The 23212-nt window shown below is 39.3% G+C and overlaps 1 protein-coding gene across 2 annotated transcripts in view; it reads left to right on the top strand.

The window, feature by feature from the left end:
* frmd3 (FERM domain containing 3) overlaps positions 1 to 23212 on the top strand; it is a 47457-nt gene that overhangs the window by 10329 nt on the left and 13916 nt on the right. The window contains exons 2-13 of one of the 2 annotated variants that reach the window (XM_063898311.1): positions 2346 to 2450; positions 3076 to 3118; positions 6495 to 6573; positions 9232 to 9329; positions 10593 to 10716; positions 12441 to 12528; positions 13719 to 13807; positions 14216 to 14279; positions 17076 to 17164; positions 19338 to 19412; positions 21394 to 21462; positions 21652 to 21776. In XM_063898311.1, the coding sequence (XP_063754381.1) occupies positions 2346 to 2450; positions 3076 to 3118; positions 6495 to 6573; positions 9232 to 9329; positions 10593 to 10716; positions 12441 to 12528; positions 13719 to 13807; positions 14216 to 14279; positions 17076 to 17164; positions 19338 to 19412; positions 21394 to 21462; positions 21652 to 21776 (1048 nt within the window). Of the gene's footprint in view, positions 1 to 2345; positions 2451 to 3075; positions 3119 to 6491; positions 6574 to 9231; positions 9330 to 10592; positions 10717 to 12440; positions 12529 to 13718; positions 13808 to 14215; positions 14280 to 17075; positions 17165 to 19337; positions 19413 to 21393; positions 21463 to 21651; positions 21777 to 23212 lie in introns of both variants that reach the window. The other variant, XM_063898309.1, reaches the window with a different exon arrangement.

Genomic DNA, 23212 nt, shown 5'->3' with positions numbered 1-23212 from the left:
ATCCTAAGGAGACACACACGCACACTACAGGCAGGCTAGCATGGAGACACAGACCATCACAGCTACACCCACAGGGACACACTCTTGATTTAATGCTTACTTGTGTCACAGTGATATAACAGTAAATCTGAACCAGCCAATAGGGACATGCTGTCTCTGAGACCGCCAGCAACTTAATGTGCTGTGGTGTTACGAAGGTCAAATGGGGCATCAACCTTACAGTGTATTATTATCTTGAATACAGTGATGTGCAAGTACATTATCATTGCACAATGAAAATGCCAGTCCCTTGGCTCGAAGGTATCTTTAAATAACTCAAAATCCGGGCATAAGTAACAGTTTTTTGATTACTAAAATTCCAATGATTTATATCTCCCTAAATATTTGTAACGTGTTACTAAGTAGCTACATTTATGGTAAATATTCCCTCCAATTTGTGTGTGGCAGACTACAGTACAGATAGCAGAACAACTGGGGATAGTGTTTAATTAAATATTGATATTATAATGTACGCTGTGTAGTGGGTTTGTGTGGTTAGCCTATATACTGTATGAACCCCTTCAGTGTATTGTGTAGAATGTACTTCATTTATATTTCATTATTTTCCATTGTTGGTTGCATTTACCTGATATTGTTGGCTGCTGTACAACAGTGTTGTGGGCAATCAGGTGCCGTTTCATTTTTATTTGAACTATTTCTGAGTGGCTGACATTTACAGGAAATACCTTGCGTCTTTTCTAGCAGTTCTGTCCACATATAACAAGATTCTTTACTGAGAAATGGAGCATGACTCACCAGGAAATGTATTTAAAAGGTTGCCTTGTTGAGAAATTGCAGTGTTTACCAAACACAACATATGCGCAGGACTTCATGAAGACAGCTTGAGATGATTGAGGTAGCTGAAGAGGGTTAACTAAGGTGTGGAGATTTTATTTTACTAAGGAGCGATCAATTGGAAGTAAAAAACAATATTGAGAACCAGGTTGTCAACTAAGATAGATTCTGAAAATAATGCTCCAGTGATTTGAATAGAGGGTGTGGAAACTCTCAGGGAAATCTCTCAAAATATCTCAAAGAACGTGATGTTGATGAGTAAAGTGTCAGCTGAAGGGAAGGAGAAACAAACCAAAGAGAAATTAAGGTAGAATTTGACAGAAAAAGCTTGAGGAAATGTGATTGTGAGTGTTGCTTTTGCCTGCTTCGCTTTTCGGAACCGAAGGTTGGAGCCAGGGTGCGTAAAAGCTGCTTATGTGTGCATACTGACATTAGTGTTAATTGGCAGCTTAACAAGTTGTGTACTGACAAGATGTGGCCAACGATATAGGTGTGTGTGTGTGTGTGTGTGTGTGTGTGTGTGTGTGTGTGTGTGTGTGTGTGTGTGTGTGTGTGTGTGTGTGTGTGTGTGTGTGTGTGTGTGTGTGTGTGTGTGTGTGTGTGTGTGTGTGTGTTTTCAGGTATCTGTTGTATGTGTCTTGTGGTGAGTAAATCACAACAAGGGCGAAGAGACGATTTCCGACTGAATCAATCCATCCTGCTTAACTGAGCACAGCATTCACCTCCATCAGCAGGTTATAGGATACACACATTCACACGCACACCCCAACACACACATGATCTAATAACCTGAGGTGATCTGTGATGCATATCAAATGACATGATGGCAATCTCAGGAATATTTTATATTTAATCAATAGGTTGAGAAGGTGAGAATGGAAGTTTGGTGATTGAATGGTCAAACGGGCAGCATACATGCAATGTATATTTCCTGTGTGTGTGTGTGTTTGTGTGTGTGTGTGTGTGTGTGTGTGTGTGTGTGTGTGTGTGTGTGTGTGTGTGTGTGTGTGTGTGTGTGTGTGTGTGTGTGTGTGTGTGTGTGTGTGTGTGTGTGTGTGTGTGTGTGTGTGTGTGTGTGTGTGTGTGTTTTGGTGCATGTGTGTGTGCAAACATAGCAGCACATAGTAGTGTTGTGGTCAGCTTCACACTTACTGTACACTTAAACATGAGAATGCTTTGGTGCATCTGTATGTGATGAGTGGTTATTGACTGAGGAGCAGGTAATAAATGCAGAGTGATTAATGATCTCTCTGTGTCTGCTCTGTGTTCATAAACTGTCTATGGACTTTATTTACTGACATGTTAGGAGGCTGGAATATGACCTCAGGAAATAGTGTTGCAAAGAGACCTATAACTTCATCACGGAAATATTACCCAAGTGGGGATTGTTTGCTGTGAAATGACGCAGTGATGCATCTGGGAAGATTAAGGGATTAATCGTGGATGGAGATAACTAAATCACATAATGGATTTGAATGTTCATGTGTTTCATTCCTTCTTCTGTCTTTCAGAGAGACACCAAGGGCCAGTTCCTGTTGGACCATGTGTGTAACCACTACAACCTGCTTGAAAGAGACTACTTTGGTATCCGATATGTGGACCCCGAGAAACAGAGGGTAACGATCACAAACACAAATGCACATACATGTCTGATCAATTAAACAATTTGTTTGATGACAGTAAAACTATTTGATGACCGTTAAATATTAAATTATTTTGTTTCTCACAATGCGTTCTGTCTATTCTCTGTTTTATATCGTATTAAGGATTTCTGAATATCTTTAGGTTTTGAATTTATAAAACTGACATCACCATGGACTTTCGGAAATTCAGACGGAAATGTCTTAGTATTTTGTACACTAGTTCATTGATTATTAATCCTCACATAAAGTTACTTTCATCCAATTTATTTATACATTTTTACCCCATCAAAAAAGAAAAATGCTTCAGTTGCATAAAATTACATCACCAGAACAAAAATACAAGACCCTGCTCCCCTGGCTCAGAAAAGTTAAAAAAGGGTCGTTAGATATCAGGAGGCAGCTCTGAAAAAACGTTTCTTCATAAGATCTAGGTCCAAAAAATATTACATTTTCCTTTTACTTAGATGGATTGTGTCATTCAATAATTTACTATTATAACAAGATATTTTTAATTTGCATTTGAAATTTCAAACTATACTCTTTTTAACGGCTCTGCTCTTGGTATCTGTATGTCTCTCTCTCTCTCTCTCTTCCTCAGCACTGGCTGGAGCCCAATAAGCCCGTGGTGAGGCAGATGAAGTGTAAGTGTCACGTCTGCTCCCTCTGTGGTTTTCCCTTGCGTTTTGCATCAGATTGTGTGTACACAAATATGAGTTTGAAATGCATGTGTGTGTACGTGTGTGTACTTGAGTGTGTTTGTCTGTGCCTTCCTTGCCGAGAGCAGCTTCAGTGTGAGCAGTTCAAACTGGGCAACAAACATACAACACCATAGGGATGCCGTGTTGAAGCCCCTGGATGTTGAAACAATTGAAAAACTTTAAAAAATCTGTCAAATCAATACACCTATTACATGGAGCATAACTTATGTGTGGTGTTCATTATGTGTGGTGAAAAAAGTTTTAACACATGCACTTTCATAATGGAGAAATATTTTTTAGGAAATTGACTCCTATACAAGTGTTAAGGCCTTACCACTCACTTTATCCCCAGGACACATTGCTCACATTACCACTCGAGCCATGAGCACTGACAGTCAGAAAACAACACAGGTAGACAAACAGAGACACAACAAAGATAAAGTGACACAACACACTGCCAGAGGAACAGGTGGCCCAGAAAGGAAATAAACTCACAGACAAATAAGGGAAATACACATACATGGCAAAGGATCATGGGCCAGAACTCTGGCACAGACTGGCCTCAGAGGACAGTTTCATAGATCAGGCGTCTTTTCAGCTTCACACAACGACATAGACTGATCGTTCTTGACCATCACTAATGAAAGGTTGCAGATTTGATCTGAGCCCCGGTAAATTGCTTCATTTGTCCAGAGGTGTCTATGCACTTGTTTTAAGTGGCCAATTAATTAGGTTTTATCAGTGGTTATCACTACCGTTCTAATGCATCAGAACAACCAAACTGCACGTACTACGTTTGTGAGGTGAAACTTGACTTTGTAAACACAAAGACAATGTTGGTCCTGCGTTCTGCTTTACTTGAGTTTTATGTAACATTATATTTCCTCTCCACTACAGTTCGGATATAAATATTGTACTTTAAACTCCACTACATTTATTTGACAGCTTGCAAATTTAAACTTTTAGAAATTAATTATAAACACACCAATACATGATGGTATATTACATAATATATGAATATAAGATTGGCTGTTCTGCATGATACTTACTTTACATTTGAGTGTATTTAAGATATTTGAATGTAAAAATGTTTTTACTTTTTGCTAAACCCTTCAAGATTTTGAATACAATACATGACAGAACATTTCTATACTGTGGTATTGCTACTTTCCCTTGAGTTTCAAATCTAATATTTTCTTTCTTCCACCACTGACTGTGACACAAGGAAAGACACAGCAATCAGCGCCGTTTCAAAAATGCAGATGCAAGCTCACGTTGCAGTGAATTGTAACATAACTTTGTTTTTGGGAGCAAATGTTTTATTCTTCTCCTGGAAAGGGAATCTAAGTCTGCCTTTGCTTCATAAAATATTCAAGCCCATTTCGCTTTGTCAGCCACTTTTCTACAGGGATCTGGCAGAAAAAAATCATGAAGCAAACATTTTGTTGTGATTTCAATGCACCTTGGTGTCCTTTACGTCTTCTTTCAGATTCTAACATCTCTATATAGTTGGAAAAATATTGTCTTAGTCTTTCATTCTGATAGGCTGATGCCAAATCCTGATGTTCACTGTCGATGCTTTGCTGCAGTGTCCCAGTTTGCATACATTTGACCAATGTGCCATCAGCAAAAACTGTACTGTCTGTAGTTCACCCACCCTTTTAATGACTGTCCTGTTCTCTCTGTCTCGCTATAAATTAATAAAGGAGCTATTAGCGGTGCGTTATGCTTCATCAGAACTTGTTCGAGAGGACCAGGGGGGGAGGGTGAGGGTGAGGAGACCAGGGAAAATTTGACTGAGAGATGGAGAAGGAGGAAGAAAGAAAGAAGGGGGAAAGCGTGATAAAGAGGTTAGTGAAGGGGGGCTTATTCAGAGTAGAGAGAGAGGAGACAGTGATAGATAATGAAGCTAAAGAAAGAAGTCAGATTAGGGAGGAAAAGAGGAGATTTGTGAGACAGTTTGAGATGAGAGAGGCTGACAGAGAGTGAAAGAAAGGAAAGGAGATGAGAGAGAGGGATTGAGGACGCAAGGTTCATAGATCTGAGTCGTACTGACACATCACTTCTCCCTGTGGCAGCATTTACTGTCAAATTAGGACGTGGGACTTGTGATTTATTTTCTCTCTGCGCGTCTACGCTTACTTGCATATGCGTCACATCGTGTGTGAACATACTATTGTGCCAATTCACTTTCCCCTGAAATGTTTTTTTTAAAGCATCTTTGTCCCTTAAGCCTGCGCAAAAAGCAGCTAAGATTCTTTGAGCACGAGTGGGAGGATTGCGTCTTTCATATTGCTCAGCATGTATTATGTAGATGTGTGCTGTTTTTCATTGCTAGATAATACCGCTGAGGATCCCACCATTGAAGTCAGAGTGGTGAGGACACTCAGTAAAGATCTTTGCTTTCTACCCCAAAACGACATTGCTGTAACAAAACCTTGGATATGTTTTCAATAACCAGTTTCAGAAAGATTTTCACATATACCCTTTTATTACATTACTTCACTGTTTTAGTTGCATATCATACAACTGTGAAAAACACATAACAATATGATTACTGCTCAGCAGAATATCAGTAAGGTTAACCAAATCCCTTTTCCCCACTCTCAACAGGAAGTGTAAATTAGGCCTCTCTGTACAGTATACTGTATCATGATATAAACTCAACATCAGTAGCTGCACATCAAGCTTCACATGATTTCTCTACGTATCTCCTAATCTGTGAATGCATAATGGATCGGCTCATAACAGTTGTTGCTGATGTTGCCTCTCCGCACACTGTACGGATGTCTGTACATCATGCAAATGTGCAAACTTCAAGGTGTAAACTTTGAATTCTGCACGTTTGTGCATGGATATGTTTTTATATGGAACTCTGTCTCTGATCAGTGAGACACCAGAGGGGAGTTTAAGGTGCCGTTTAATCTGAGCCCTGCAACACTGACTGTGTGTGTGTGTGTGTGTGTGTGTGTGTGTGTGTGTGTGTGTGTGTGTGTGTGTGTGTGTGTGTGTGTGTGTGTGTGTGTGTGTGTGTGTGTGTGTGTGTGTGTGTGTGTGTGTGTGTGTGCGTGATGACTTATTACTGTAATTATCAAATGTCTAATCATTATTAGAGGCTTCAACTTCTTTATGTCCTCAGTTTTGTGAGTTTTGTGTAATCCTTATTGCTCTGCTTCTGACTTGCACTCATTGATTATCTCTGCCTGTCTTTTGCCCTTTCTCTCATAATTAACACCATCTACTTTTCTCCACTCATTTCCCTCATCTTTCTCCACTTGTTTCTTCTCTTTTCTAAACTTTTATTCCTTGTCTTTAGCAGCCCATCAGCCGTACACGATGTGTTTCCGGGTCAAGTTTTATCCCCACGAGCCAATGAAAATAAAAGAGGAACTCACCAGGTAAATAAAGTGCCTCCCTCTCTTTTCCTTGTTTGAGAGCAGCCTTATTACATTTATATTAACTACCATTTCAGCTCAGTGTTAATAGCTTGATCATAGCTTGAGGGCTCATTAAGGAATGGTTTAAAATGTAGCACTGAGTTATTCTCTCTTTGGTTGGCTTACTAACACCTTTGCAAGCATGTTAAAAAACAATTATGTGTTCAGTACTAACTTCCTTGGTTTTATTATTATTGGAAAAGTATTTATTTAGAATTCATAATGTTCATATTATCACTCTAACTGCAAGTGGCACTGCACACTTGAGCCATGGAAGCTTTCACCTTACCTTTACTTTAAAGAAACAAACATATGTATGAAGATGAAACTGTGAGATGTGATAAGATAATATAAACCGCATGATATTCTCATTAATTAGTTGTTTTTCAACAGAATGTAAGTCTCTTATACAATATGTTCACTGTTCTTGTTGTGCTGTGGTTCAACTGGAAGTTTATACAAACCCCTTCTGTCCCCTACACACACACACACACACACACACACACACACACACACACACACACACACACACACACACACACACACACACACACACACACACACACACACACACACACACACACACACACACACACTCTCTCTCTCTCTCTCTCTTAGGCAGGGTGATAATGAGAGATGCTCACTCAGCAGGGACTTGTTTTCAAGTTATCCGTCCCATCTGAACTGGCATGTCTCACCATCTCTCTCTTCTGTCTCTCTGTCTCTGCTTTTCCAATCTTTCTATTTCCCATCCAGATCTCTCCACTCTTTCTCTCCATCATTTCTTCCCTAAGGTGTTTCCTGCCATCCTTCTGTCGCTCTGTATCTCTCCTCCTTCTTCCTCCCTGTATCATGGCCCTCAGGTGTCTTTCTACATCTCTAAACACATGTTGGCATATCACCCTGTTCCCTTCAGCTTTTATTACTTAAGTGTGTTTTTGGACATCATCAATGTCATTAAAAGCGTCCTCACTGTTTCTCAGCTTTCCTCCTTCCTTGTTTCCTTGGCTCTCCTTCAGTTTTGGTAATGTCTCACTACATTTTTCATTTGTCATACTGTTTTACCCCACGGGTCTTGCTTTTAAGAAATACTGTTTATTTATTTAGTGTGTATTTATTTTCAAAGATAGTCTTAAAAAAATAACTACAAACTTGTGTCTGAGTCCTCAGGAGGACCAGTAAATTGCTGCTGGTGAATTCAGAGTGGACATAAAAGTTAAAGTCGAGCTGAGTTGGGAAAGTTCAGAAGGAACTGCAGTCAGTGATTAAATCCAATGAAGTGCCCAATATCAAGCTCTTTTTGGATTTATTTCTCACCATCAAAACGATTATGCTAATGTGTGTGCTGCATATGTGATCCAGTTAACAGGATGTTATTTGAAGTCTGACATTTTCATCCTCAACTTTTCCACACAGAGATTAAAAAACGACCCAGTATTGATATTGCTCACAACCATCAATACCAATGCACAGAGTTGTATAGTATATCTCATTTTTATATACAGCCCCGGAAAAAAATGATGAGACCAATTTCTACATATATGGCAGCCATTTCAGTGTCTGTTGAATTCTAACAGAGAGAGTCGTTGTCAGTAGTTTATAGAATACAATAAAAATTAAAACAAATCATTTAACTCATAGACATACCTAGAAATAGTAAAACCGGGAGCTGTATATACATACTGTATATCATAGCAGAGTGAAAGAGTTGGAGAGGATGGGGTGATAGATGACAGCAGTTCAGTTATCATCACAGAATTGCAAATAAAGAATAAAGACATTTTTCTTAATCATAACCACAATCCTTCCGGAAAGTTCACCAAACCATATTCTCCATGTTTAGAGTATAGAAAAAATAATAATTAGAATTTGCATGAATTGAACCTGCTTCCTGATATCATAGTGTGCAGCCAAACACAGCTGACCTACACAAAATAAACCTAAATCAGTGAAATGGAAAAATAAAACACAGAGGTGTTTCATATGAATGACTTCCTGTTGTGTAAAATAAAGATAGAGTAGAAGATCAAAACAAGATTTTAGGAAAATATAAACTGAGAAGAATGAGAGTTTATTCTGTCTCAATACAATAAACAACATTATATCAAACACAACTGAATAGCTCATATCAATAAAGATTTAATGATTACAGAGCAACAGACCGATAAATAAAAATATGTAACTAAAGCAGCAAGCTTTTCACTCCATTCAATCCTCCATGCTCTCCATCTGCTGCTCAAGTCAGAAAACAAGTTTAATGAGTCAGCTGACTGTGAAAACTCATCTGTAGCCATGGAGACGTGTTTCCTTATCATTTCAGCACCACTGTCGTTTCTTGTCCCCTTGGTAACGTGAGACAAGTCAGCAGCAAGCCTTAACTTGCCTGCATTGAAGCTGTTTCCATAGTAACTACAATACCAATTGCTGCTGTACGGTAGTTGTTACTATAGCGATGCTCTCTCTAACTGACGTAGTAACAAAGCTACATTGTTGTGTGTGTGTGTGTGTGTGTGTGTGTGTGTGTGTGTGTGTGTGTGTGTGTGTGTGTGTGTGTGTGTGTGTGTGTGTGTGTGTGTGTGTGTGTGTGTGTGTGTGTGTGTGTGTGTGTGTGTGTTCCAGGTATCTGCTGTACCTCCAGCTGAAGAGGGATATATACCACGGCCGTCTCCTCTGCCCTTTTGCTGAAGCTGCATATCTGGGAGCCTGCATCATACAGGGTGAGGCCTATAGAGGCAACCATCAGATTTAGTTTACATCTATTGACATTAAATCCAATAATGATTTTCCATGTTACAGTTTGAGCAGTTTTAGGGCTGATGTCTTCACAACATTCCTGTAATGTCTTCTACTCTTCAATCTTGTAATAAACTGGCGAGTTAATGTTAGCTTTGTTGGTTGGTTCAGTCTACATATTTAGTAGCAATCAATTAATCAAAGTGTATTTATAGAGCCCAATATCACAAATGTTACATTTTTCTCTGGTGGCTTTACAGTTTGTACAGTATACGACACCCTCTGTCCTTAGACCCTCACATCTGACAAGGAAAAACTCCCAAAGAAACCCCACAACCTGCAACTATTTTCTACCTAAGCAATAGTGGTGAAACCTGTTAATAATGTGTAATGTAAATCTCCACTTAGTTTACACTAACGTCCTATACAGGCTATGTCTGTAGGAAGAGCTCCATTTGTCTCATTAACTTGTTACATTTGAAGTCAGCCTTGTGTTGAAATCCGACTCCTGAGGATTTTCTTTTTCCTTTTAAGCTAATTATGAGTAACAGTTTAATGTTAAATCACAGTGTGGAGACACTTGCTATAATAAGGATTAGGGTGGAATTAACCAAGCTGTATCATATAAGTGAACCCCTCTGGAAGATGCACACATCTCTGCTCTGACCTAACTCTCTGATTGGTTCATATCCCCAGAGAGAGCAGTATAACTGGCTGAGTAATCTCCACACTGAGTCCGCAGTGTATCATTGGCTGCTCAGATTAACGGAGGCAGGTCCCTCTCAGTCAGGGTGATGATTACAAAGCCTCAGAATAGGTTGAGGATTACTGTGTAATTAAACCCCCGGCAAGTTTCTGATTTAACCTTTATTGTTACTGCTAATTAAGGATGGAATAAAAAGAGAAATTGGTGTCTGTTGGGGCTTTAACTGGATTCAATAAGGGAAATATTTATCTATCAGGGTTATCTCAGCTGCTTATGAGCATATTATCCTGTGGAAACAAAAAACAATCAGCTTTCGTATGGCCCTGAGCAACCAGCACATTTACACAGATCTTTAAATCGGATTTTAAAGGAATAGTTCAACATTTTTAGGGAATATGTTAAGAAGATGAGACCACCCTCATTTATGTTTGTTGAATACAAGGCTACTCAAAACAGCTAGTTATCTTACACATTTTCTTAACTGAACTCTTTTTTTTTGTTGACGTTTGTCACACATACTGTATACAATCTCTGTCTTTAGCTGAGCTCGGGGACTACGACCCAGAAGAGCACCCGTCAGACTACATCAGAGACTTCAAGCTGTTCCCTAAACAATCCCTCAAACTGGAAAGGAAGATTATGGAGATACACAAGAATGAGCTCAGGTAACACCGATGTGTGTGTGTGTGTGTGTGTGTGTGTGTGTGTGTGTGTGTGTGTGTGTGTGTGTGTGTGTGTGTGTGTGTGTGTGTGTGTGTGTGTGTGTGTGTGTGTGTGTGTGTGTGTGTGTGTGTGTGTGTGTGCATGTCTTTGTGTATATTGACCGGTGAGCTTGTTTGTTTTCTGAAGCTGCATCTTTGTTTTCAGTTTACTGTTTGATTGTGTTGACAGGCGTAGATGCTCACTCCTGTGATCTGTGTTTTCAAAACAGGCTGTGAAGACAATTTTCCACTGCAAACAATAACGTCTAGAGATTTGTGGTGCATTGTATTGCAGGAAGTTATTTCAGTGTAAAAAAAATGAAATTAATTTGCAGGGCAATGTGCATGTATGATTAATTCCTGCTGTAGTTTAGACACCGTGCTTGATATTAGAAGAGTTTCAGAACATTGGGAGGTAATTCAAAGTAACAGGCTGGATTAAGTAATCAGACGCCCTGCTTTTATATCTATATATATATATATATATATATATATATATATATTTATATATATATATATATATATATATATATACATATATATAAACCCTGGCATGTTCTCTCCTCGTTTATAGAACTTTGTTGGATGTGGAATAAAATACGAACCGAGGAGATTAGTGCATGCAGAGGTTGCTTAAGAAATATAATGATCAAAGCAAATAGAATACTGAAATACTAAAGCAGGGAGAGATTAAGTGCCTAAATAATAAGATCACATGATAAACAGATAAACACAGGAAAATGATGGCTAATTACAAGAACAAGCTCAGGTATAAAACAGGTGTGTGTGTGTGTGTGTGTGTGTGTGTGTGTGTGTGTGTGTGTGTGTGTGTGTGTGTGTGTGTGTGTGTGTGTGTGTGTGTGTGTGTGTGTGTGTGTGTGTGTGTGTGTGTGTGTGTGTGTGTGGTTGGTTGGATATACCTAAAGCCCCTCCCTCAGGGTGTTTACTTGTATCATAGCTGAAGCTCATAAATGATGTTGTTAGGTTTGTGACCGTCACACTTGCAGCGATTATAGAAACATCAAAGACAAATCCTTCATCTCCCACTGCGCACAGGCAGATGATGCCAATTGCCCCCTGTCTGCCCGATGGCAATGACAGAGAGGATTAACAGCATGTAGATTATTACTGAGCCATAAAAAGACACTTCAGGTGATTTACACATGGGGTGGGGTTCGTCTGCAAGTTGTATTTTGAAGCAGTTATTTAATGGGTTTAATGTTTGACTTGTTCATAGACAGATGTACTGTATGTGTTTACAAGTATAATGTTGATTTATTCATCTGGTGTCAGAGCAGTATCAGCGTGCATCACTCACTATCTTGATTTTGCAAGGAGTTTTCTTATTACATTAATGAGCAGGTAAAGCTTCCCACTGAACACTGTTTATATGTCTGTTACTGCAAAAGCACAACAGATTATGACAAACTGGGCAAAATGTAATAGCTTTCTTATATTTGTGACGGTTGTAACCCAAACTAAATATCCATCCCATTCACATTCATGTTCCCTCATTTTCTTTGAAGGAAGACATTTTATTCAAATCCCATAGTCAACCCATACTGCTAACGTTTATACATAAAATACTGAAAACATAAATCAACTCCACAGGGACATACGCTGACAACGTGTTTCATGTGTTGAATTTAAAATAAACCTTTACTCTGGTTTCCGCTCCTCTCTTCTAGGGGCCAGTGCACTTCATTTGCAGAGCTGAACATGCTCCAAAGGGCTCACAGCCTGGAGACGTATGGTGTGGACCCTCACCCCTGCAAGGTAACATTAGAGGAGTCTGACTATGAGGTCTGATGCTGTTGTAAGAAAAAAAGACTCCAATGAGTAAAGTAATGCACATCTCTTTCTTAATATTGCCACAATTTAATATCCATTACTCAGTAAATTACCCAAATTATTGTTACTGTTTTTAAATCTCACCTCCACCTCATGTGTCCTTCTTTATCACATGTTGTGCACTGCTCCTCTCTTTGTATTTGCATTTATACAATATGCACAATTAGGTATAATCATCTTTATATAACAGCATCCTTTCAGAAAACCTGAGAGGTCACTCATATTACTCTCAATAATCAATGAATTCATTAATAGAATAACATCATGGATTCAGCAGGTCAATGACATCGACTCGAGCATAGTGTTAGTATTGTTTTCCATTTGGTACTTTAATGTGCACCTTGCTTTACACTGTGATACTTTGACGGCTTGTACTTTTCTCTAATGTTCCTCATCACCTAGGTAATAGGTAGAAAAGACGGAATCTGATAAAGAAAGCCAATATTTGAGCGTGTGAACTACAAACACACGGAAGGATGGGCGTATCAAAGCATGCTGAGCAGATTAACAACATATTTAAAATATGTCTATTGGAGAAGATCCTGTTCATCTGCCCTGCTCTGGTTAGTGGGGCTGTGGTAATTTGGTTTGCTGGAAATGGCTGTAGCATCATGCACTTGCAGATCTGTCAAGATCAATAATCAGAGAAATGATTCTGAACTCAGAGGATGAGAGAGAGAGAGAGAGAGCAGAGCCAGAGCCAGAGCCAGAGCCAGACACACACACAGAGGGAGGATGTCTGTAGATGATACACCCTGATGTGGTGGAGTGACAGGAACATATTGTGTTCTGCTCTTGCTTCAATGTTGTTATTTGTTTAATTGTGCCTCACCATATCAAACCTAGGTTTTCTGTGCCTTGTTTCTGCAAATTAGGGGGTTGAAGTTTGCAACAAACAAGAGGTTTTGTGTAGGCACCATTACCATGGAGATTAATGATGGCTCACAAGCATCCCTGCTGTTAATCCACCTGTGTGTGTGTGTGTGTGTGTGTGTGTGTGTGTGTGTGTGTGTGTGTGTGTGTGTGTGTGTGTGTGTGTGTGTGTGTGTGTGTGTGTGTGTGTGTGTGTGTGTGTGTGTGTGTGTGTGTGTGTGTGTGTGTGTGTGGTATTGCAGGATTTCACAGGCTCCACAGCTTTTCTAGGGTTCACTGCCACAGGTTTCGTGGTCTTCCAGGGAAACAAGAGGATCCATCTTCTAAAATGGTACATGTTTGTCCAAAACCCTGTTTATAAAATGTGTATTCTTCATCAAATATAATCATAACACACTCTTGTTCTTCTTCAGCTGAATATTATATGTAATAGGCTTAAGTTATTGTTGTTCCATTTCAACATATGAAACAAATCAGTGACCTGCAAATTATTCAAGTTAAACTAAATTAAGTGGATATCATCTTGCATCAATCATTTGACTAATCGTCTTCAGGAATTTTAAGGATTTAGTACCAACAGTTAATCTCTGACAAACGAAGTGTAATCATATTGCTCCACTTTAAATCATATACTGAATAGTAAGGCTATGTTTCTCAGTTGTTCAGTCAAAACTATTTGTATGTTTTAGCCTAATTTGAACCCTGATCATGTAATTATTGATACCTTGGTTTCTTGCAGGGCTGATGTTAGCAAGCTGAAGTTTGAAGGGAAAACCTTTTACGTTATCGGGATTCAAAAAGAGGTAAGTGCATGTACTTTGTACTCTAAAGAGCAAGATGTATAATAAAATATGCTGTGTAGTTTCCTCCATCATGATGATGAATTGTGTAGTCCTGTAGTCATCGTCATGTAGTCAACCTTTAACATTTGTGTGGATCAGTACTTCTTGAAAAAGAAAATATGACTTTAATGCCGATGCACACTTACCATCTGTTTTGTCTTAGTTGACCTTTCAAGTGTGCTGTACATCCTTTATTCTCTTTCCTCCTTCCTTCTTTCTCTCCCCTTTCCTCGTCTGTGTAGTGGTTACATCAGATACATGAAACTTTACTGTTTGTCTATGTAATCCACCATCACACACACTCTGTGTGTGTGTGTGTCGCTGTTTCAGATCTCCTTAACAGGCAGGATGCACTGTAACAGGATGGTGGGTGTGTTACGACTAACCTCTTCTCTCTCATCATGTGTCGCCTGTGACCCAAATATGAGAGTCCTTCACTACTCCCATGTCAAGTTCTTTGACAAATACAAATTATGTGACATCTTTGAAACTCACACAGAGAGAAAATACTAACTAAGACATGTTAAAATAACTACTAGTACAGGTTTCTTGCATTTGGGACACATTTTTCATCAGTAAATTCAATGTTTGTCATCCAGAGAGCTGTGGTAGATTCGGAGCAGCAGTGCTGATGCATCATGCCTCATACATGTGCATAGCATCTTTGTTTTTTTGCAAAACACACAACTTATTATGTCTCATATTGCTGTTTGACCCACACACTAATGATTCAGTCAGAGGTGCCAGAGGTCATCACTGCAGTTAAAGCCAGGTTGCTCTTTAATCTACCAATCAGCCAGTCAACCCATCTCATATGATTTTCAATACAGAAGCTTTAGCCTCTCATGTCTGCCTTACTTTGTCAGTCTGTCTTTCTGTCTGTTTGGCAACTCATGAATGGCTGAAGATGCAGTTTTATCTTTGTGTTTCTGTCTCTTCCCTCTGTGTGTAAACATAGTCATCACTGGTGAGTAATTACAAGTAATACTAGTAGCACTAAACTATTTGATGCCTCTCACTACAATCCTGCCCTCACCTCACTTAATGATTGGAAGAGCATTGTTCACTGTTTACTGTGTTCATTACCCGTTTGTATGTCGTTTCAGTAAATGTATTTATTCTTTTTCGCTCATGTGTGCGAACAGTTATTTTGTCGCCGTCTGTTTTATGGTAGATTTTTCAATAACCATTTTTAATCCCTGTCTAAAGCAACATTATCAATAAGCATAATAGCTCCATTATCATCACTATATAGGTTATGCATGTTAATATTGCATAATCTATAGCTCTGTCCATGTCATGTATTTAATGTCAGACATTGATGTTAAACAAATGTTGATTTCTTCATTTCTACTGTGTTTTTATATTTGTGTCTGGGTATATATTAGACTATATATTAACATGTTCCTTATATCTTCTCAACATTTTTATATGTGTATTGATTTTTAGTGTGTGACGGATCACTGCATGGTTTCTCCCTCAACTCTGTTTATCCTGGAACACAATAACGTAACAGTCCCGCTTTGAGCAAAGGCTACTTTAATGGCTTAATTATTTGTAACACTTGCTTGAAAAGCACTTTATACATTGTATAATGTTTCAACGCCACCATTCTTTTGGGTTTCAGCATAGAAATCAAATGGTAATGGTAAATGTTAATGGTTTAACATTACACCAGGGATTAGCAGTTGAAATTTAGCAAATTAGTGCGTCAATTATTGTTTAAGATGTCGGTAACCGAAGATGCCGGTTATTTCTGTCATTGCTGTTGGTACAAACATAGTTTTCATGTAATGGTGCAAAAGCACTTTCCATATTGGCCAAAGTAAGACCAAAGATGACCTATACTATTTGGACGTGCAGCTAATTTCACAAACCTACAGTATGACCACACACACACACACACACACACACACACACACACACACACACACACACACACACACACACACACACACACACACACACACATACACACACACACACACACACACACACACACACACACACACACACACACACACACACACACACACACACACGCACACACACACATTGCCACTGCAGCACATGTGTGTAAATCACCACTACATCCCTAATATAACTTATGTGTGAGAGTCGGGGGGTTGAGCAATACGGCTGACTAAGGGGCTTTAGGAAAGGGAAGAAACAAATCAGAGCATTCCCGTGTTATTGATCTCAGTGTTCGGTCTCACTCTCCCTTTCACACTTTGTGGAGCAGCAGTGATCTGATATCTCATATTACCAGGCACACACACGGGATTGAAAACTACACATTTACAGGAATATATTTCTTCTCCTAGTCCATAAAGACCCCTATTCTGCAAGCTACACGCTGTTTCACTGCTAAACACTGTGGCCAAATTACTGTATCTGTCCTGCATCTTGCTAAGCTTTCAGCTTCAGGTCCACGGGTCAGCATTTTGCACAGCTCCCTCTCCTTGTTTTTACCACTTCTCTTGCCCTTATTGACACGTATATTAATAATCTAATGTCTCATACTTGCTGTGTGTGTGTGTGTGTGTGTGTGTGTGTGTGTGTGTGTGTGTGTGTGTGTGTGTGTGTGTGTGTGTGTGTGTGTGTGTGTGTGTGTGTGTGTGTGTGTGTGTGTGTGTGTGTGTGTGTGTGTGTGTGTGTGTGTGTGTGTGTGTGTGTGTGTGTGTGTGTGTGTGTGTGTGTGTTGTGTGTGTGTGTGTCTCTCTCTCTCTCTCTCTGTCTTTGTCCTTTTCTGAGCAGAAGAAACTGGTGCTGACATTTCACACCTCGACCCCTGCTGCATGTAAGCACCTATGGAAGTGCGGGGTGGAGAACCAAGCCTTTTACAAGTTTGTACACAAACACACACACACACACACACACACACACACACACACACACACACACACACACACACACACACACACACACACACACACACACACACACACACACACAAGAATCAAGGAAATGTATTGAGCTGCTCTTGACCTCAGAAACGCTGGAGACTATAAATCATTATTCAATCCAAAATGTCCATTCCGCCCAAAAGACAAATATGTATTTAACACAGAATTTTCAAATGCTTGACCAAAATGGCATGTAATGTAAATGTAAGCTACTTTGAATTATTATTATACGTCAGTCATTTTTCTTTTTCTTTACTTTGGTTAGGACTTACAAGTGGATATAATTAGCTTTCCTTCATGTTGCCCTTGGATTTTTAGCACATTATCACTCTTTTATAACGATTTGCCTCTCTGTGGCTCTGCTACATCATGCTGCTGTCCTTCACTTGGGGAGCAGCTGATTGCTTCAAGGCTGGCGCTCTGAGTTCACAGAGACTATTGACGCTGTTGGCGTGTCAGGAATGGTAACAGGCTCGGGGTGAAGGCAAATGTGAGAGAACAGAGACTAAACTTCTGTCTGTGGTCATGGTTGTGACAAGGTTTTTAGCGAGTGAAAGTAATGAGTTTGTTGCTTCGGTCAGGGTTCAGTAGGAATATCAGCAAAGCAATACATTGCGCTTGATAGTCTTACAATATCAGAGGACTTTTCTGACTAGTGATCACATTACTTCTGTACTTAGTAGCCTAAAAATCATCCCAACAGATTAATAAGATGTAAACTATCCCTACTCCTCCTTTGACAACCTTGAGAGATCAGACCACGTAACTGTATTGTGTTAAATGCTGCCTGTTCCCAACGTCACAAATTAACTCTCAGTCTTTAAGCTTACAGTTAGATCTGACAAAATGAGGTTAAGATTAATTGATTAGTTCATCAACATTAAATAAATCGGCAACTATTTTAATCAATATCAGCATCAAAAATGCTGAGCATTACCTGGTTCAAGCTTCCCAAATGTAAGAATGTGTTGCTTTCCTTGTCTCGCTTCACAGAAACCTGAATATTGTTGGGTTTTAAAACAGAAAAAGGATACTTTGTTCATGAAATACTCTGTAGTCCCTACCAGCAAGGAAGAGGAATCTCTATAGTGTAAAATGTGAAATTCCTTTCACAGCAGGCTGAGTCCATCCGCTGTGGAAGATTGTGTGATAAAAACAAAACATCTAAAACAGTGTGGAGTGTTTGATCCCTAAAAATTAAAAAACTGAGAGTAACTAATGTGAGACCAAAGGAATATTGAGATCATCAGAGAGAGGAAAAGAGAAGGTGAGGAGCGTGATGGGTATGACCGCTGGCTGTAGACAGCTGGCCATATGTAATGTGGAGAAGTAAGGTCAGAGAAAATAACATTTCCCAAAGATTTGACGCTTAATTGGAGGCTGATTTGTGACCCTGAGCCACATTAACCCATCCCTCTGTATTGACTTTTATTTGTAGTCCTCATTTCCATATACAGTACATCTTCACCTTTTTAGTTTTAAAGGATGATTTTTTTTGCTATATCCTTTCATTTGTCGATGACCCATTTACAAAAGGTTATTATAAATAAAGTTATTAAAATGTTCTCATAACAGCTCTTGACAGTAAAACCCTGGGTATTGACTTCTTAATGACAGCAGCTCATGTGTCTCTGAAAGGCGGACAGAGGGAGGGGGGTGCATGTCATCTCGGATGTCGGACAAGCAGCATCAGAGCCGCTTAATTAAATCAGAGTGAATTGAGTTTGTTAATGGCAGCCAAGCAGAGCTTTGCGAACATACGGCGCCTCTCTCTCTCTCTCTCTCTCTCTCTCTCTCTCTCTCTCTCTCTCTCTCTCTCACACTCACACACACACACACACTCACACACAGCACCATCTCTGCTGCATGATAAATGATCCTGTAATCGAACATGAAGTTTGACTTTTTGAAATGGTACACCTTGAAACACACTTTCTTCTTACTGCTTACTGCAAGGCTTGTCTGGGCCAAGGGTTAAGAGTTAGAGTCACAAACAACAACCCATAAAGTGTTTTGAAAGGGACGAGTTGTTCAGAGCCTGTGTCTTAGATTATTTGCCATAATGAAGTTATTTGTTTGCATCTCTTTTTATTTCATCCTCCCTCTCTGACAGGTGTGCAAAGTCGAGTCAGATAAAGACAGTTTCCAGCAGTAACATATTCTTCAAAGGCAGCAGGTTCAGATACAGGTGAGTTCAAGATTTCATGAGAGACAATACAATGACAACATTTTGAAAACAAACAATGTGTTTTATAGGAGAGTAAGATAGATCCTTACATTATGTGGAAAGAGAGTTGGAAAAAAGAGAAATAAAAAAGGGGAGTGAGGGAGAGAAAGTTATGAAGGAATATAGAGGGAGAAACAGAGGCAGATTCAACCCCCTAATAGATTAGTCCTAAACAAATCTAAGATCTGTATCAACAGGTCAACAATAAACAAATCCATCACTCTACTCTACAAACAAACTTTGATAGATAAAATAGGTTGACATTAGCAATGCACCAAGAGAATTGTGTGAGTTAATACATTGACTTCCAATAGCAATCCAGTGCCATGCTCAAACCTGACAGACATGTGCGTGTGATTCACCTTGAGTCCATCCACATGCTGCCTCTCGTCTTTGCACATCAGCACTTTCATCCAGCTTGTTGTTAGCCTTTGTGATTTACTGACCCTAATATCCCAGGTAAGCCTCTACATAAGTCTGTTATTGAAGCCATGTTAGCTTCAATTCTCCTCTCAGACAAAGCTCTTTATCAGGCTTACACTTCAGTCTGCCCCATTTCATCAGCTGGCTAAAGCAGTTTGGCTAAAGGGCTCAATGATGAGAAATAGCATATGTGGGAGGTTGTTCTGAAATAGGGAAATTGGTCATTTTTTCAAATGCTAAGAGGAAGGAGATTAGTGGTCCACAAACAGGGGCGGTTTCCAAAGCAGAGCAGATCTTTATTTTTGTCGATAATATAGCTTTTTACTAGCATAGCTCCATATTCGCCATCACACAGTATTGATGTTACTCTCCATTTTACTATGGAGGGGATGTCTACCACTCCAGATGTTTAATCTAACCCTCTAATTTATTACCTAACCAACAATCTCAGCAACAATGGACTAATGGGTGGGATGGTAGGGCCTGCTGGCTTGAAAGAGAGCGGTCAGAGTCGCCCAACACTCAGACTAATGGAGCTCCTGACCCAGCCAGCAGGAAGCTTCCCACTCAGCAGCTCAGAAACAGCTCTAATTATGAGCAACAACTGCCAAATACAGATGAAAAAATGACACATTTCACTTCTGATGTCGTCAAATCAGTCGGATTCTCTTATTTCAAACTTTTAGTTTAGAGCACTTAACTCTTATAAAGGGTTTACCCAAGAGAGTAAACTAAAAGCAGATGAAAAAGTACTCAAATCCTTTACTTAAGTAAAAGTAGAAAACACAATGGTTTTAAAAACGACCCTCCAAGGGAAAGTCCTGAATTGAAAGTATTTAAGTAGAAGTCAAGTAGTGTTATCAGAAAAATGTAAAAAAGTATCATTTAGGTACTCAGTATGCAATTGTTCTTTTCACAGTATAATTGAATTGTATTATTCCTTAATCATCACCAACCATACATGTAATATCCTTTTAATGTTGAGCCAAATGTAGTTAATTTTTAAATACTGGGTAGATCAGTAGTACAGTAATGGTATAAACAATTGATAATAAAAACACATATTAAATTATGTAATGGAGTAAAACATACAGAATTGGCCTCCAAACTGCGGTGGAGTGGAAGTGAATGTATAAAATGGAAATACAAGTATTTCAAAAAAGTATTTATAAACAATACTTGAGTACTTCTAGTTTGATACATGGTAAAATGTCCTTAACATAATATGAGACTGACTGAAACTTTATTAAATCTATCAAGTCTTAGTTGTCTATGTGCTTATCAATTTAAAACAAGAAGTGATTGAACTTTTTATAGATTTTTCTGTGCACAGTAATCACCTGCAATTGTCATTTGCTTGCCACATCAGCATAACCATTGCCTTAGTATATGCTTTACAAAAAAAAAATTACAGTAGTTTTCATTAAATCGTATTTTATTTTGTGAAGCTCTTTGTTATAGTATATATACAGAATTTGCGCCTCTTTGTCTTTTCTCGCCATGTCTTTCTCCCTGTTAGTGGACGAGTAGCCAAGGAGGTGATAGAAGCCAGCTCTAAGATAAAGAGAGAGCCACCAGAAGTACGCAGGTAAGGACAAGTCACAATGCACCTACACTCTCTGACTGTTACTTACCATTATTAAAGTACCTTTCTGCTTACGTATAGTAATAATTTACCAGTGAAGGATATTACAATAACAAAATATGCTTTGATTACCCAAGACAATACGCATCCCATTGATCACAGAACAGTCAGTGTATTTCTTTGTGACTTCAGAGCCCAGTTTGGTCAGAGTCGAAGTTTTAACTCTTTGAGCCATAAAAACCTCATCATGAACATGGAGCCACTGGTACCTGCACTGCCCTCCACCAACGAATACGAAGAGACGGCCGCAGACCACGGTAGGATTTTACTGACTCAACACACACACCCATGCCCTCCTGCCACAGACCACTGGAAAGTCACATGGGGTCTCCCTTGTGTATGAAAAGGCACATCCACATCCTTTGGACAGAAAGCGTTAATTGAGCAGCAGATGCTCCCTGTTTTGTCTCCCTGGAGACACCAATAGCAGCATGCTAAAAATACCCTTCCCATGATCCTCCCTGAGTACACCACCATGTCTCTGTGTCTGACTTTGTGTGTGTTTTACAGAGGAAGGTACACAGAAAGAGAGCAAGCTTGTCTTATCATTAAAGAAAACTCAATTAGAAATGAGTTGGTCTCGAAGGGGTCTGACTCTGTTTACGTCCTTGTATTCTCCTGTTTGCAAAATATGCAACCTTTTTTCTCCGTTGTGTTTTGGTCTCTTTATATCATCTCTTGGAAGCTTTTGAAGTAATGTGGTCAGATATTTAAGTGAAAACAGGATTTTTTATATAAAAAAGAAGTTTATTTTTTGTTGTCTTTTATACATAAATATGTGTCCCCGGTGTGTAAGGAGACTCACAAAGTGTCAGAAAATAAAACCCTCTCCCTTTTCCTCCTTACCCACATCTCTAAGATTGGGGTACAAACGAGCTGATCCAGATATGCCACCGGTATGACGTCATATCAGAAATGTGGGCTGGCTTTACATTGAACTCCTGGCAACATCCCACCCACGTGACATGTTCAAACCTATCGTCCCCCATATACAGTCGCGAGCTGAATCCCCTCGGCAGCACCTCTGTGTCTCTGTGCAGGATGTCTGCAGGAGGGACTTAACATTTTTGTATATATAATACATATAATGTCTCTGTTCTAGTGGTAAACACTGAGAAGTGTTTCAGAAACAAAGTGGTTTGGAACATAATATGGGGTTTAATCACGGCAGCGTTTAGCTGAGTATCTCCGTTAGAGACTTCTCTCTTCAGACAGTGAGATCATGCGCTCCAAAGGGGCGTGGCCGGCTTCAGCTCAGCTCAAATTTAAAGCCACGGTCACAGAATCAGCACTTTTGAAAATGGGGCTGAAACAGAGGGATAGCGGACATGCTAAAATGCATGATCTGGTATTTTGAGCAAAACACATCAGAGACATGTTTTTTTAAATATATATTTGAGGCTTATAATATATACCATAAAAGAGCATAGTAGGAGACCTTTAAGACTGGAATTGATTAAAATAAATAAATGATTAGTGTACCAAGAAACAGTGTCAATTTACCATATCTTTAGTGCTATATTCTTCCTAGGAAATATGCAGGTAATTAGATATTATGAAGGCCTAAGTAGCCATAGGGGTATTTCTGTAAGGCTTTCCATTAGCCCAGCTGGCCTGTCGACATGTGGCTCACAGCTGAACCTGGATCAGTTTCTCCCCATGAGAGGGTAAAGAGTCAGCTCTGATGAGGCAA

The sequence above is a fragment of the Eleginops maclovinus genome, chromosome 12 (genome assembly GCF_036324505.1).
Source record: "Eleginops maclovinus isolate JMC-PN-2008 ecotype Puerto Natales chromosome 12, JC_Emac_rtc_rv5, whole genome shotgun sequence".
NCBI lineage: Eukaryota > Metazoa > Chordata > Actinopteri > Perciformes > Eleginopidae > Eleginops > Eleginops maclovinus.
Note: the sequence above shows the minus strand (reverse complement) of the source record. Positions and strands in the feature narration are given on the sequence as shown.